The 17,746-nt window shown below is 41.3% G+C and overlaps 1 protein-coding gene across 1 annotated transcript in view; it reads left to right on the top strand.

Annotated features, from left to right (window-relative positions):
- Positions 1-17,746, top strand: part of CEP135 (centrosomal protein 135) — a 434,096-nt gene that overhangs the window by 73,210 nt on the left and 343,140 nt on the right. Inside the window, exon 3 of the mRNA XM_086962622.1 lies at positions 9,070-9,260. Within this exon, the coding sequence (XP_086818748.1) occupies positions 9,070-9,260 (191 nt within the window). The remainder of the gene's footprint in view (positions 1-9,069; positions 9,261-17,746) is intronic.

Raw genomic sequence — 17,746 nt, 5'->3', positions numbered from 1 at the left:
TAAAGTTTCAGTATCAGAAAACATGAAGAAAGCTTGCTGATTTGGTCAAGAAAATACAATTTGGTGTAAAAAATAACACAAAGATTAAGAGCAGCAGAGGAGGGAATTCAGTTTGGCCAGCTACAGTTTGAACTCTCTTTCAGTTCTCCTGTCCTCTAACTCCTCAGGGAACCGGTTGCAGGAGTACACACTGCTTCCTTCTCTGGATCCAGCTGGGGACCTTACTACTGTGGGCTTCCTCTCCCATCTGGGGCAGTGCTTGGGGTGCTTTCTTTCCTCCTCTATTTCTACCCCCTCTGTCAAATCATCCTCTTCCTGCAAAATAGATTGCAGGCACCAGGCCTTCTTCCAGGCTCTGGGAACTATCTGGATCTCTTTTTTCTTGGAGGTTTGTCACCTGCAGCCCCCCTCCCTGCACAACAGCTTTAGTTCCGCCACAGTGTAATTTTGAAAGTTGCACCTGTTGGACTTGGCCCTTCTGGCAGGTTCGAGAGAGCCCTGGAGAGCGAGCGAGGATAGCGGAGGGAGAGAGCCCCGAGGAGCGGGAGCTCTTCCACCACCGCTGCAGGCAGGACCCGGTGAGTGTGCATCTGCGCCGGGGAGAGGGGGGCGTCGGGGCACATTGCCGGTGCCCGCCCCCACAGTTTTGTGAGCTGATCTTGGGGGCAGTTTCTGGTTGCATAGAGCGGCCCGGTTGACAGCGGGCCGCTCCAACGTCATTGAGGGCATTTGCCCAATATAGAGCCCACGATCTCAGGGGCCTTTCTGTTTTAGAGCCCCCGAGGCTACACCTGCAAGAGGGCATTGGTGTTTAGAGCCCGCGAGGCTCAGGGGCCATTTTGGTGTTCGAGAGGAGAGGCTCAAGGCGGCATATTTGTTCTACGAGCCTTGAGAGTCTCTTGAGTGCCACAATTGTTCTCGAGTCCCCCGAGAGGGACTCCGACGTCCGGGGGCATTCTTCTGTCATGGTAGTGCGGCCCCGTAAGGCACCGGCCGCTCCCACTTGCCCCACAGTTATTCTCAAGCCCAGAGTGACTCACAGGGACACAAGTATTTTTGGCCAGAGCCTGCGAGGCTCCACCGTGTTGGTCACATCATCCCTACAGCTGCCCAGCACTTAGTGGGCAGCTGCTCCGTTTAGGCCCCCTGACATTTGGGACACAGGGCGTTTCAGCCCCAGAGAGGCCAGTTGGCCTGGGGACAGTCACAGGTTGTGGCTTGTGTGATTTCTGCGCAATTGTTCTTTGCTGCACCTCTGAATGTTTTTTATGCATCATGTGTTTTCCTGCACCTCTGAATGTTTTTATGCATCATGTGTTTTCCTGCACCTCTGAATGTTTTTATGCATCATGTGTTTTCCTGCACCTCTGAATGTTGTTATGCATCATGTGTTTTTGCTGCACCTCTGAATGTGTTTTTATGCGTCATGTGCTTTTCCCTACACCGCTGAATGTATGTTTATGCATCATGTGTTTTCTTCCCTACACCTCTAAATGTTTTAATGCATCATGTGTAATGTTCTCATGCCTATACCCCTAAATGTATAGTGATACTTAGGTGGTTGTACTTTCTAGTACAGGTGTTGCTAGTGAGGTCCTGGTTCCCTGCGTAATATTCTCCTAAGATGGTTAGGATTGCGTAGGTGGTACTTACCTGTTACCAGTGATTACTGGTTGTGTGCTCTATTTTCTATTTTGTGCTACAGTGGTTTTATATTCTATCTTCCAAATGCTGATTCTACCAAGTACTCTAGTTCTAAAAGTGCCTATTCCTGACAGTGGTCCATGTGGCCCTGTCCTGTACATATATCCCCTGTAAATTCTGCCCGTGCCTGTTGGCACATTGTAAAGTGTGTGTTTTTATCTAATGTGTTTGGTACAATACAAAGGCTATTTTTATATATAACCTTGTGTGGAGTTTCCTTTGTGGTGGGCCTTGGGTGTTGTTGCTGGGTGCGCGCGCAAACGCTTAACTTACATAGCCTCCGAGTTTTACCTTACTGCTCGTGTCACGTTACCAAGGGGGTGAGCAGGGGTTATCTTGGCGTGTAACTCCCTTGCCCTAACTTAGAGTGGTGGTCTCTGACTGGTTTTGGCGCAAGCCCTTGCCAGCCAGAGATACTATTTCTAACAGCTCCGGACTCCATTTTTACAAACAAGTGTCACGGGTACACAAGTATGATGCAGAAAGTTTGTTTGCAAAAGATGAAAAGATACAGCCAGTCAAGGAGAATTTAAAACAAGCCAACACGGTTCTGATGCCAGATTACTTAGTGTCACTGCACATACACAAGTACTGGATCCCACCACTTCCACCAATGTAAGAATTTTGATTATTAGTTGAAAGGGGTGAGAGCCTCACTCAAGTAATAAACACCATCCTTGTCAATGTGAACGACACAAGTCACTAAAGAAGCCTGTGCTTAATCCGCTGTCATGCTTAACTAAGTATTTATGCAGAACTCAAACGGTAATAAAATTAACACACAACTCACAAAAATCCTAGACCAATTCAGAAAAACAGAATAATGTTTAGTAAATAAAATGATACCAAAACAACAAATATCCAATAGTAGAACCGGAGTTATGAGTTTTTAAATTTGTAGGTGAAAATAGCACCAAAAAGCACAAAGCACCAATCGTGGGTATCTAATTCCGCTCGACCACATCAAAGTCACAGGTTCAGCGACTGCGATGGAGTGCAGGAGTTTACCATCTCAAAATCCAAGTCCGTGCAAGTAGCTTCAGCAGGAGCTTCACTTTGGTGGGGAGCCCTAGGAGGCCATTGTGAGTGTGAGGAGCAGGTCCCCACTGAAGTTTTACACTGGAGGTTGGTGTGTGTGCTTGCTGTTTGACGCAGAGAGCAGTTCATTGCTGGAGCTTCGCAACAGCTCACATCGCTGAAGTTTCGTGTTGGCGGGTTTTGCAGTCAGCCTCAAAAAAGGACCACAAAACCTCTGGATTTTCACCTGGAATTCAGGAGAAATACACTCTGATGCCAGCCATGTGTCCAGGACCTGGGAGGCACCTCTTGTGGAATCAGGGCTCACTCCAGAATGGGCTTGTTGCAGGCCTCAGATAGGTCCAATTGGTGCTGGTCAGCTGGGCTTCTAAAAGCTTCTTGTATCCTTGTAGCTCAATCAGCAGATCAGACAACTGACTCTTGAAGTCACTTCAGGGGATCCTGGGTTCAAGGTAAGCAGGTCTAGTCTTCCTTATTCAGACAGCTGGGCAGTCCTTCTTCTGAATCTTCCACAGGTCCAAAAGTGTTCTGATAAGAGGCTCTGAAGGTAGGTGCTATTTTTACACCCTGTGGGTGGGGGATGCCCCCTTGTCTACCCTTCCCCCTTTCCTGGGCTTGGCTGTCCTAGGTGTGAGCTGCATTCGTCAGTGGCAGGGCAGGCAGCCCTTAGAAGTCATGAAGGGGGTGGGCATTGTCCTGAGGCTACCCTTTGACGCTCAGGAAGGGCTGACTACATTCCTGCTTAGGAAAGGGCCACCCTACCCCATACACAATGACCTATTGTCCCCATGTCTGGAAGGAATACACAACTCATCACAGGAAGCCATTCAGGCATGTGACCCTGGAGACTACTAAGAGTGGCATTTTCAGCAAAGCATTTTCCCCTTAAAGATGACTTTAAGTTACCATTCAAATGAGTGGAAGAAGCATTTCTCTATCTGGTCCCAAACTGAAGTTATCACTTAAGTGTAATAAGGTAACCCAGTGTTAGTTTGTGAATATGAATGGATAGCCTTTCGATAGCAAAAAATAACTTTACACATTTTTTACTGTCAGGACATGTAAACTCATTTGCCTGCTTTTTGAACACCATTCGCGTTGCCCTATTGACATTTAGAACCAGCTCAGAGGTGACTTATACGTATTGAAAATGAAGGTTTAGGCCTGGCAAAAGGTTTATTTTGACAGGTTGAAATGGACTTCAGGCTGCCTGAGACATGTTTTACAGGGCTGCTTTAGTGGGTTGTGTAATGAGTGATTTAGCCCACTAGCAGCATTTAATTTACAGGCCATTGGTACATGTAGTACTATATACTAGAGACTTACAAGAACATTTAATATTCCAATAAGGTGTAAGCCAATGTTTCCATTTTTTCAAGGAAGAGCACAAGCACTTTACCACTGATTAGCAGGAGCAAAATACACAAAGTCATAAAAGCCAACAAAAACTGGTGCAGCAAAGGAAGGCAAACATCTGGGATGACTCTGCAGAAAGGGTCCAATCCAACACAGATTTGTATGAAATATTTCACATCTATAAACTAAACGTTCCTTGCATTTCATTGTTGGTTTCCAGCACGTGGGTTTCTTTTTCAAGTGACTACTCTTGGATGTTGTAAGCCAGTTATCTATTTCAGATTTGAGTAGTTGAAGCCAGTACATTACTTTGCACATTTTGGTTAGTAGGCAATCCACAGATGCAACTTTCTGCCTCATCGCACTGTGCCTTTGTATTAGAATGAGATCAAATAGACATCCCAATGGTTCCATCTGCTTGACAACAACAATGAGCCTGAGCACTACCTCCTACCATTACCTCTTTATCTCTGCACGTGCTCAAAGCAAGTGTATGACTGTGACTCCTTCCACACCACACTTGATGCAGTTTGCAGCCTGTTCAAATACATTTTTTGAAGCTGGTGACAAGTATTTTGTGAAAAAGATAATAAACTGCAGTCATTTATTAAGAACATTACCTAAGACATATGTGTAAGGACATACCCAGGTAGCTTTTGTGAACTGTTCCTGGCAATCTTGCTCCCATTTTTCCTACAGTGTTAGTCTAAGCATCAGTTTACGTGCTTGTAAGCCATCTAGGGGAGATAGAACACCCACATTCCTCCAGTGATTGCAAGATCTGTTTTTTCCAAGAAGCAAATGCAGTTTCTGTATAAAGTGCCCATTTCAGGCTGCCTCCATCTAACAACCTACCTATTATCTTGCCCTTAACTGGCACCAATCCGCAGATTTTTCCACTGGTCAGACCGTGTACAGCTGATCACGAGAGATTGCCAAGCCAGCCATAATAAAACGTTTCAGTGAATCTCCACCATGTGTCCTCTCTTGTAAGGGATTTTCTCGTTGTGGTTACGGTTCCTGAATATTTCTTTGGAGATTACGCAAATGTCCGCTTGGAAAGTGTACGTGCATATGTCCAACATCACCATTTTCATCAGGGCACAATGGCCTGTTATAAACAGCTAAAGAATGATCCAAACATTTTTGGATTTTTCAAGCCTTCCGGTGTTACTTTTAATATTTTCACAGATCAAGAAACCCATCTTGTCTGCTATTTGTATTTCTAGATATTAAAATCTGTACACTCTCCAAATCTTTCAAATTTCTGTTAGAGATCCTGGCCCACCAAACTGTCAAACAAAAATGGAGTTGATTTTTTCCAGTTAGTTTTCAACTTGACTAAAGTTAAAACTGTTCAAATTCTTCAATTAGCAATGGGCTGACTCACTGGGTTGTCTCAAGTAGATGAGTGTGTGGTCAGCATATGCTGAGACGGCATGACCATTCTAAACCCACTCAAATTGATGATCCCCAGTTTAAGAGAAAAGGTTAATATCTCCTGTATAACATGGTGTGTAATTATGAGATATTCCAGAACAGTATTGCTTTTGCACTAGTTGAAAGTTCACACCCATAAGAAATGTCAGTGCACCACTTCAATTTTACCGTTATTTTAACTGAATAAGCACCCTACTCTTTTATCTAATCTTACTCTTAAATAATGAAAACATCACATTTATTTGAAATAAAGAATATTTTATTAAAATATCCCAAACTAATAAAGTAAAATGTTTTGGATAAAATAGATGAATAATTTCATTAAAAATAAAGGTAAAAAGGGACCCGAGCCCTAAACCTGTTGAGAATGATAAATTGTAGCTCATGTAAGTAACATCAGTTAAATTAAATATCATATAAAAAGGTAGGAAAGCTATCTCCTTTGGACTCACCTTAAAAAAAAAAAATCATTTACAAATTAGGTTTAATACATACAGACTATTTTATATATATTACAAATGTAAATATTTAAACATATTTATATTTCATTCGATGTGCTGGTGTGTTTATGTCTTGAGCTTGATATGGTGTGAACTATGTAACCATGTCTTGTGAAGGGGTTACTTTAAAGAAAAGGGTGCTCTATCCCTACTGGTAGATCCTTTGACCGCAGACAAAGTGGCCGAACCTGTCTGCATTCGGCCACGGTGGAGGCTGGTGATACGTGTGGTTTGAAAGAAGAATATTTCGAAATTCTTAACAATTGCTTGTCTCATTTCATATTAGTACTTGGATGTTGCTTTTATTTTGGCAGCTGCTCAGTGGCAGAAATCATGCATGTAGGGGGCCAGTAGTCATTGTATATGTGACTGTGTGCTAGTCCTTGCATCAAGACTGAAATTGCCCCTTCTGTCAGTACTTGATAATATCGTGGCAGCATGGAAGGCAGAAGTAGCCCTTAGTTGCTCCTGTTGTAGCGTTGTCATACAGGCCTAAGATTTTAAAATCTTAACTATTTTATTCTTATTTCATTTTGCTACCTGTCAAAATGTCTTGGCCCTCTGTTTGATCTTGTTCTGTGCTGAAAGAACTGGAATACTCAGAGGGTAAGCATTTACAAAAGTTTATTCTTATAACATTGAGAAACCAAATTTTATCAACGAGAAAGGAACATTATTCAAGTGATTTATAGCAAGGAAATAATGAATCAGCAGAATTTAGATTAAATATCAAAGTTTTAGTATTTCAGATTTAAGGGTGAATAACATAAAATGACAAAAATGTAAATCCTGAAGTCTTAACTAATGCTAGGTTTAATAAGTAAAACCAAAACTGTGAGATCTAACAATGACCATGAAATGAATCTTCCTTGTCCGAGGGAGATCATGGACGTCTATAGCATACAGATCAATAGGAAACCAGTTGAGCATAATACAAACCTTTAGGAAAGTTCTGTGAGTTCCAATTGACCGGTTCCAGTGCGATAAAACAGTAATTTTGTCTCAATCCGTCAATGTATCGTCAAAGTCACAGCTGCATGACACAAACCTTTAAGCCGAAAAGTTCCACTATGCTAGCGTTACAGCCGGCCACCAATTGCAGTATTATGCCACAGTTTACGTTGTCCTTGTCAGTCTTAAGCTGCAAACCAGGTAAGCCAAGCCAGTCTCTCAAAGGCAAAGAAGCTTCTTTTGTTCAGCACCGAAATCGGCGCAATTATACTTCATTAATTCCGGGGTGACATCCCTTGGCATCACCAAATGTGTCAGAACACTCTGTCTCATTGCGGTCTTCGATAGGATAAGATGATGTAGAAGTAGAAAGTATACAAATCCAGAAGAATTAAGTAGTCCAAATCACTTAATTTCTTTAGAATCATTGTATGTTCGGTCATATGAACAATGTGATACTTGAAAAGTACGCAAATTCATGCTCCCATATTTCTGTCTGTTAGGTCTCAAGCATCTTTTCTAGCATGTATCAGTTTTGTTGTGAGCACAGTCAAAATGCGCTGTGAATGTCAAAGGAAATAATTGATAGAACACAAGTGGCAACTTTGCTAAAGGAAAGGTCCCATAGGTTTCAGACAATTCAGTTCATAAGTTCACGTTTGGAAAAGAAAAGAAGCAAGATTTGAGGCCTACATGAAACATGGCTTGTTCACGTCACTAAAATATGGATCTTGCATTACATAGCACTAGGTATTATTTAACCCTGGGCGAAGCACTACGCTACGCTCGCGTAGTTTGCGAAGTTTGCGCAACTTCGCACTACGCGAGCTGCACGTAGCACAGTGCGAACACGCGTAGTGCAGCGTAGTGCAGCGTAGAGTAGTGCAGCGGTCATTTTTTGCTTGTTCGCAGTCCTCCACGTCATGTTCGCGACCGCGAGCAAGCAAAATTACATCCCGGCGAGATTCTCAACGCGGGGAGGTCAGGTTTCTCATTGCGAGTGGTTGCGCATGCTTGCGTCCGCTCGCAATGAGAAACTACCAGTTCGCGTTGAGAAAGCTGCCGCTCGAGTAAAAATCTACTCGAGCAGCAGAAAACTACAGCTCGCAATGCGCAAGATGCCGGTTGCAATGATTGCACAGTGCCGGATGCTTGTCCGCACTGTGCAATCATTGAAAACGCATCTTGCACAGTGCGAACATGCTACTACGCAGCTCGCGTAGTGCTACGTGAAGTTCTCGTAGTGCGAAGTGCACTTCGCGTAGCGCTACTTCGCGAACTACGCCCACCCTTAGTATTATTATCCCATATTAATGAAATAATAGACATTTCAATCAAATCATAATTTATTCATGTACATATAGGGTACTCCTAAAACTTGAAAATATCACTATCTTACGCATATTTTACTAAGGCATACATATTTTTGGGTAGAGCTTAAGGAAATATTCACCAAATACAGATTTAACTAAAACTCGTGTAGCACCTACTTTTCTTTTGTCATTTTCAGTGCACACATTACACATGAAATACTATATATTTCAAACACATAAATGTTAACTTTTTGCACATGTAATTTCTTTGTCATTATTATCACATTATTAGAACCATAAGATAAATGTTATTAAATGTTTTAATGATTCACATCTATTAAGTAAATATATTATAACATGAGTTTCTTTCTAGTATTCTGCATGCTTTTACGATGCAGTATCTAACCAGTGTTTACATTTCTTTTTCCAGGAACTTGGAAACTAATACTCGTTCGTCATCATTTATGTAAAGTAGTGTCACAAATAGTTTCTTTCTAAATTAACACAAATTAGTAAGAGGAAAACCTGCTCTATCATTCCATGTGGTTAGAAAGCATAGCTACTCCTCTCTTTATATTACTGAGTTTAGCACATTGCTTATTGCCTGGAATAAATGTGAAGCAATATGGCTGTAAGGTTTCAAGAAAGCGTTCCTCTTCCATGTGATCCATTGACACTGTAGTAAATTCTGATTTATACAATTAACTGCATATGTGCACAAATAGCTAAAGGTATCTACTAAACCAACTACGTGCATTTGATTACAGTGATCTGGTCCATACCACTGAAAGTCTTCGAAATGCGAAGTTAACCGCTGGAAAAACTGAGAAGGAAAATAAGAATGTCGATTCTGTCATAGAACCCTACAAGACAGAAAACGCGCGACTAGTCAGGGAAAATAATGAACTTCACCTTGAGTTACTAAAACTGAAAGAAGAGTCAGATCGTCAGATTAAAGGTGAGAACCGTGTTTTGAGAAACAATAGTGCAAAGAGACATTGTTATAGTGAGCAAGCCAATATGTGTGGCTTTTTTTTCATCTTACCTACAGAAAGCTTGTAACTGTCTGTTATGAAAGGCCTCTTGTGGACCATACCAAAAACTTATTATTGGTTGGCTTTCTTGTCACTCTCATTTACTTGCCTCTTGTTCAACGGCTTTCCTTCCTCTTCTTGTGTTTTGCCCTCGCCTAGAACATAGCCTCTTTAACATTCTGTAGATGGAATGACTTGATTCCTTCAACTGCCCACATTCAGGGAGCTTCTTTTTCTTTATTAAGCACGCTAAAGTGCATGTGTTTGTTTTTCTGTCCCTTATGTGTTGTTTCCCCCATCAAATAACCACCCCTTCCTTTAAGGTAAGTTCAACTCGTTAAGTTCTGTTCAACTCGTAAAACAGAACCTGATGCTCAACAGTGTTCCCTCACTGACTTCGATCTGCTTTCTGGGTAAAGAAACCCATTGTACTGATTTGCGGTTTGAAGTTTTCCTAGTTTTGTAAGTGTGAATCCGTACAGCAATAGTCCTTCATAGCAGGAGGTGAACATGGCTGGACTGTGGCTGGTAGTAACATTCATTGATGTTTATATGTGTACAGCGTTGATAGGAATACTTCATTAATATGAGACTGCTTTGAGAGTAATCTGAAGTCTTGCAGTCAATGTATGTGCTGCAGACACCAAAGTAAGGACGGAAGAAGTTTAGCTTTTCACCAGGGCTTTAAGTGGGATGAAAAAACTGGGGGGGTCTCTCAAAGGAGCGTGGTCAGTGTAATTAAGGGTGTGGCTTTAAATCACTTACGCAAAAAATCTGTGCTTAGCGTAGTGTGCTGCCCGACTTGTATTTTGTTGTTTCTGTCATTGCATCCAGATATTTGATATAAGTAACATCATACCTACATTAAGTAAGGAATATTGGCTTTGTCAATGGTTATTACTTGCAGAAGATAAATAAACTGCAACTATGACTTGTATATAATATTGACAAAGCTTCCAATTAAATCCCTGGTGACACAATGTTGCTGCTCCTGAGTTTCAGAAAGAGAAGGAAAATCCAGAAAGAAAATGACTCTTAAAGAATTTCCCTTCCTCCACACCGCTCACCTGGCAGAACGTCATGCTGTAACTTCTCTACTACTGAGAAGTGAGCAGTGTGAGCAGAGCACATCCATGTGTCTGCTGTCTCGAAACCGGTCTCTATCAGGCTCTGTGCGCCCTGGCACTTTTTTCCGGACTGCAGTGACAGCAAACAGCTGTCACTGCAGTCTGGAAAAAAACCGGACTGCCTGTGCCAGGGCTCAAAACGGAGCCCGACAGAGACCCGTTTCGAGGCCCCCTGAAAAAAACTGCCGGTGCTCAGACCCCTTGAGACACGGCCCACTTAAAGCCCTGCTTTTCACATAGTCTCGGACCAAGCGTTCTTTAGACAACACAACTTTATTCTGGCAGGACTAGGGAGGCCTCTTGAGTAGGGGATTTTTTCTTTTCAAACTGCTAAAATTATCTGATATACATATCAATAATATGGAAAGTTCCATATTCACTAAAAAATAGATATTTACTGAAAAAAAACAATGGTTAAAGTGACCTTATAGTTAGGTATAGTAATAACATCTTACATTACATTACAAAAGTAGTTATAGTTATGGGAAGTGTCAGTTTTAACCTAACATTTTAAACTAAAAAATACATTAAAATTCACCAGTTATGAGTAACTGTAGTAACTATAATCACACTCTGCAAACTGTTGTCATCAATGAAGTCATTTCACATGTCATCAGTGATGTTATCAATAATGTGATAGAAAATGTTGAGTGATGTAGTAGGTGAGATCATAAGCAGCATAGTAGGTGAGATCATAAGCAGGACAACTCCTATGTATAGAGTTTTAACATACACCAGTATACATTATCACAAATGATTCCACATGGGCGGTGTATTACTATGCCATAATTGGTCTCTTCCTGCAGTGTCTAAACCAACATTCCATAATAGATATTTGTTTTTTATTCCATAGTATTTATCTTACCCCATATTCCCAGAAATGCCTTTTTTGCATCAGGTGTTTTTCAATAAATATATTCTAATTTAGTCATTGTTTCAACAAACAAGTGACCAAAAGTCAAATACTCATCAAGCATTCATCCTGAGGAGATGACTCCGAGCGTTGGTTTCAGCTTCTGGACAACCCAATTCCCACCAGTGCTTCACTTCACATGCAGCATGTATATGTTGCAAATGGTCCTGTAAGGGAGTCATCCATGGCCTTGGTGGTATCTGCAGGAGCCCCAGATCTTCATGATCTTCTGAGCAGAGCCCATACTGTAGATTACTCTCTTGGCCTTCATACACATGCCCATGCCCACATACGACCGAAGATTCATGGGACATTGAAGACTGTCCCATTTTCTGGCTTTATCTCTTTTGTGCTATAATGTGCCCCAGGGAACTAAACGGATGCCGTGGTCTGGCAGGTTCACATCATTTGGAGTCTCTAGTATAACAAATTGGGGAGTCTGTGAGATTGTGCTGTCTTTTTTATGGCTAAATCACCTATAATGTCACTCGAATTCGCTTGAAGAACTATGCAGCCCCAAACTGGGGGCAGGAAAGTTCCCTCTTAAGCTTTACATTTTAAACAGATAGGTTTAGGTCTATTATGTGTAGTTTACTCATGTTGTAGTAGGTCCTCAGAATAATTTTCAATTGGAAAACTTTCATAGAAACTTCCCTTGGATGCATTACCTCTGCTTCCCAATCTACATCGTCTGTGGACCTAAATCCGTTTCCTATTTGACGTTTAGTTTGTGCAAACAATCTAATATATTATTGGCCATAATTTCAAAAATTGTTGCAACTTCCACTCTAGCTAGTTCTCCAATTAACACGCTGCTCTTCACCTCCGAGCAAGCTATAAAGGGAAAATGAGGGCATGCCACAGTTCTATGTATTTTTAATTTCTGGGACTGTGCTATGTTCTATTCTTTCTGTAGTTGGAAGAAAGTTTTTTGTTCCTCTGTCCCCAGCATGCCTTCCCTTCTCAATATTGCTGTGGTATCCCATCTAGGAAATCCCTTCAGTTGTGATGCTTTTTGTAAGAAAGTAACTGCCCGCAGTGGGGTTTCCTTTATAACCTTTTCTTTCTAACACATTGTTCTACCCTTGTACGGCTGCTTGTGTCGTTTCTGGTCTTTGCCCCCCCTCCCCATCGCACCTCCAAATATCCAGTGTAGGTATGTCACATCGCCCATTACTTAATCTGATATTGCAGTGCCAACTCATGGGGAATATATGCCCAGTTATTTAGCGCCTGGAGTTGAAAAGACCGGGAATATAATTTCGCATTTGACATTGCAATTCTCCCCAGTGTAATATATACTCAGGAATCCGCTAGCCGATTTGTTTACAAAGAATACATCTTTAATCATTGCTATCCACTGTTATTTCAAAAAAATCTTTTCATTTATTTGATTTTGAGCATTTATAAAACATTCATAACGATGCTACAAACAAACTCCACTGATATGTACATTCAATATGATTACTTATTTTATTTCTAAATTCACATCAAAGTTGTAATATTTCATAATAGCACTTTATCAGCCTCTGGAAGTAAAAAGTAAAACAAAACCCCAAAACCCCAACCATTCATCCATTCATGCTAATCACTAAGTAACACATACTCCAAACGGTAATCAACCTCACCCTAACCCCCCTCGTCCCCCCCCGCTCCCCCAGGAATCCTCATGGAGGCACAAAGAGGAGACCCCTCTTCAGTCTTCCATCAATGTGTCTTGACCAGGGAAATCAACACACGGTCAATGCACGTTTCGGTGCAAATAACCACCATCTTCTAGACCTTTTCCCTATAGAAATGTAGGGTTTGTATAGATGTTACACTCAATGATTCCTTCATTGTTTCCTGCATCCGGTATACTTTGTCTGCCAAACCTTATATGCAGCATATCTAGCCACCTCTTAAACACCAAGAGTAAAGTTTTGTAGATTGCAGGTATACCACATCGCAGTGCTACATGGTACACATAGATGTCCACTGTTTTTGTTATATAATAAATGAATACTATATTATTCTATTTATTATTCTGTTATCCCCCCATTACCAAGCCGCAAAGTAATTTTTTGGGGGTAGCCTTCACAAAACAATTCTTCCCAGTGTAAACTGTTCTATAAAGAGTGTCCTTGGGGTTCGCCATAGAGTAGGGAGCTTAACTCTCTTTCAAGACACTGACAAAAGCATTCAGGCACTACATAAGAAAAATTCTGTAATAAAGAGAGTAATATTGGTATGGTAATCCTTTTAAAACCAGCTGGTTTCCCTAGCAGAGAAAGTGTTAGTGTGTGCCACTGAATGTAGAGAGCACTACCCCCAGATAGCATTCTAGTCTTACTTGGATTGTCTCTCCAGTAGTGTAGGCAGGTTCCATCACTCTCTCAGAAGGTAGACAGGCAGGTTTTCAGGTGCCTCAGAACAGATGCACAGCTTCTCCAGCGACAGATCTAGGTAATTTTCCCTCACTTCTGGGAGACTGACTATCAGGCAGACACCAGCCCGAGTTACACAAAAGCTCTCTGATTACTCTGCAGACGACTCCCTTCCTTGGTCACAGTTAGTGCAAAGAACTGGGCAAGCAAATAGAAGTGAAATGTTACACGAGTGGAGTGAGCCAGTAGACTTCCTCTTCAATTACTCAGTGGTAAAGATCTGGTCACATGACCGATTCTAAAACACGGTATGCTGTCACCACTGCTCTACATGTTAAACCCATTGACCAGGACAATATTCCTCTGTCTAAAATGAGGGCCTACTTGGTGTGCCCTGTCACGTGACAGGATGAGTCCAGATCCTCTCATAGTCAGGAACAGCCCCTGGCCTCTGCACACATAGTTCAGTGTGATATTGGGGCCAAAAATCAAAAGTCAGAATACCAGATACACGCAGTCAGACACTCACAGCAGGGAAACACACCTGTTTACTATGCAGAGGACATTCCCGTCCCACTAGCCCCCAAGCCCACTTTGCCTGCCCGTAGTTTAAACATAGATCATAATACTAAATCACCATAATAATCTACCTCTGTCCGCAGATATGTCCAAGCTGTGACACACATAAGTACGAAGGAGGGTAAGAGTAAGAGTTGAGTACTCTTGTCCACTATCCGGTTGCCATATCCATTGGAGCCGTAGTTTTTATTGGCCCTTCTCCTTGAGTTCCGCCTCCTCTTCCGATATTTGGTGAGCTTGTCTCCAGGTTTTCAACCTTCCTACCTCTGGTTCAATGATGGTTGCCTCAGTAATGAAGTTATCCCCAACCCTAGAGTATGGACCCTCATATGTTTGTGTCTCCCTGTCCCTTTGTAAACATTTTTCCAAGGTGTCCTGTGTTGGTTGTTTTCTGGAGCATCCACCATCTGCCACACGTTCCCATTATTCCACCACTCCCTCAGCTACTATATGAAAATTTGCCAGAAAGAGCATCACGTATTTAAATTCTTACTTTTCGTTTTCCTGCATCAAATGCATGTTGGTGCTGTTAGACTGCCTTTGTAAAGATCACACAAGCAACAAGATGTTTACATTGTTGCATTTTCTAGAAGGAGTGATCCAGGCTCCGCGGTTGCCTGTAAACAGCATCTCAATCACTATAATGAAAGATCCTGACAATAACAGCCCTTGAGGCAACCACTGGGTGTGTCATTGAAACTGGAGCCATATGCACCCTCCCACAGAAAAAGAAGTAGGACAGGTCCTTGGGACATAGTATTTTCATTAGCATTTCTTCTACAAAAAGAGGTTGGGCTTTCTGCCTGCTAAGAAACCCCTACTATATTGGATTGTATGTACCTGATCCGTCCTTTTTGTCTTTACTTCGAGTGAAGGGATGTCTCCTGCAGTTCAAATATGGCATCTCTCAAAATTTTCCATTCTTTTGTAATCTCGTTGAATTTCCACTTCACTAATTCTCTCAGATATTTTGTCAGATCAGCTCACGAGCCACCATCACACATTACTGTATCATTTTTGTTTTCCAGGGCAGCACACACATCTTTTACCACCTGCAACACATCTTTTATTGTGACTTCCTTAGTTCCGTCCTCCATTTCCATTTCCTGCACAAATGCTGCCTCTTTCTGTTAAGGCCCACCACTTCACATGAAGGCTTATTTTTCCAGTTTGTTTAGCTGCTGTACCATATTTGCATTTATGCCTGCACACCTCAATTGATCTTTGTAACAGTCCTGATAAAAACTTTTTTCGTTAAAAGTCAGATACCTGCGGGAGTACTCTTTACAACCTTTACCTCATATCTTCCTTTTCTCATTACTGTTTAATCACTTATTCCTTTACCATTAGCCCTTTATCTTTATCCCCAATGGATTACTTTAACCTTTCTCCTTACCCTAGTGTGTTGCCTTTACACCTCTAATTGCTTACCACCTTACTATTATCCTCTTCATTTTTACCTATTACACTTACCACCTACCCCTAACTCCTTACATATATACCCTTACCTTTACATCCTTAGCTTCTTTCTCTTTTGGTGCCTTTCACTTTAAACCCTTACACCCTTAGCCTCTCACTCCCTTACTACTCTTAACCATGTACCCCATACTCTTAACCATTTACTCTTAATCTCATATCTGTAACTTCTTTCCTTTACATTTTAGCACTTAATCCCTTACCCCTGCCCCTTATCCTTAACCTGTTGCACTTACCCTTTACTTTTACACACTTAACCTCTTACCCCATGCCCCCTTACACCTAATCTTTTGCCCTTTAACTTTTACCCTGAACCTTTTATTCTACAGTCAATACCTACACCTTAACCGTAACTTCTTTCACTTAGCCCTTAAATGTATATTCTTAACTGCTTACCTTTACCCATTTACTCTTATGACTTTAACGTTTCCCCTTGTCCTTATTTCTTTACCTTTAACCCCATACCATCACCTCTTACTTTTTCATTTTTACTCCATACACTGACTCTTTCCCTTATACCCAACTCCTCCCCTTAACCTCACCCAGTCATTTAAAAAATATATATTATCCTTATATTACTGTTATATTTTTAATTAGACCTCTTAAAATTAAATGACAAATGATAATATGGCATATGGTGAAAATGTAGTTCACTAGGAAAGGCCTACGAGGAAAATTCCATGACAATGAAATGGATATGAACAAATGGTATGTTTCCATTGAAGTATTAGTAATTAAGATGCTTTGACTTTGTGGGAAGTTCATATGAAAACTGAGACTACTTTTCCTTTAGTTTAACATTCCAGTTTCCTACAGTGGGTCTCTGCTGAATGCGTGTGCAATCAATGTTTGCCAACATAAGGTGCCAGACCCAGTACATGGCCTCTTCTCACTGAGGAGGCATAGCCACTGATTCAGGACAAGGGACAAGGATTCCTTGGAACACATTAATAAAAGTGCCATTCCAAGCTTGATGGGACCAATATAAGGTCAGCGCTTGAATTGCTGATAATCTACACATATTTTATTCTAAATAAGATTGAATTTAGCATTGACACCTACTGCTTGATCGGGCCTTTCAGGTAGTGGACAAGGTTGCCTTTACAGAATTGGGAATAGTCATATATTTATTTTTCGATTTAAAATATTTTATATTTGATTGTTGGCAGAGTATGTGTTCGAGGTATTGGAGTGCATGTTGGCGGCTATCGGAAAGTTTAGTCATTTGAATAAAAGTTTCAAGAGTTGGTTTTCAATTTGATAATGTCAGTTTATAACCCTAAGGTTAGTGGTGTCAGTTTTCATGCTCTCTAGCCTTGGGCACCAGTTCCTTGGATGCCACAAGACCACACTGGTTGCATCCTTCTCTCTGGGTCCTAAGCAGATTTTTCAAAGACAGAAACTTGTGATGCTGCCTTTAGGACATAGTGGAGACCATCCTTATTTACCTGGGTGGTGCCTTATGAGTGATAAAGGTCATTTTTGGTACATCCGGCACCAGGGATTCATCATCAGGTGTAAAGAAGAACTTTGGTATCTGTACTAAGTAAGAAATCCAAGTTGTAGACCAGGTGGTATGTTCCAAGTAGTTCCTTTATTAAGTTTCAATAGTATATGTAGAATGATGTAAGTAAGATGGAGAATAAGATTGAAGTAAGATAGAAGTATAGCCCCACCAGGAGCAGTGTCCCTCTGCTCAGCCCCTCATCCTCAACTGCCACTCTTTCCACCAGTCCACACACCAACATTCCATGACATCATACAGCATTCTCCAGCCATGCAGACTGAACAGAAGAGAGAGCATTAATGTAAAGAAAGAAGAGAGGAATTAACCATTACAACATAATCTGCAAATTTTCGTAAGCAAAATCATAGAGAGCAAGAAAAAACGTTGAATTACTTATGTCACATTGCTTTACAATGGCCTACCTTAATTTGCAACTCCTTGG

This window comes from Lissotriton vulgaris, chromosome 3_1 (assembly GCF_964263255.1).
Source record: "Lissotriton vulgaris chromosome 3_1, aLisVul1.2, whole genome shotgun sequence".
NCBI lineage: Eukaryota > Metazoa > Chordata > Amphibia > Caudata > Salamandridae > Lissotriton > Lissotriton vulgaris.
Note: the sequence above shows the minus strand (reverse complement) of the source record. Positions and strands in the feature narration are given on the sequence as shown.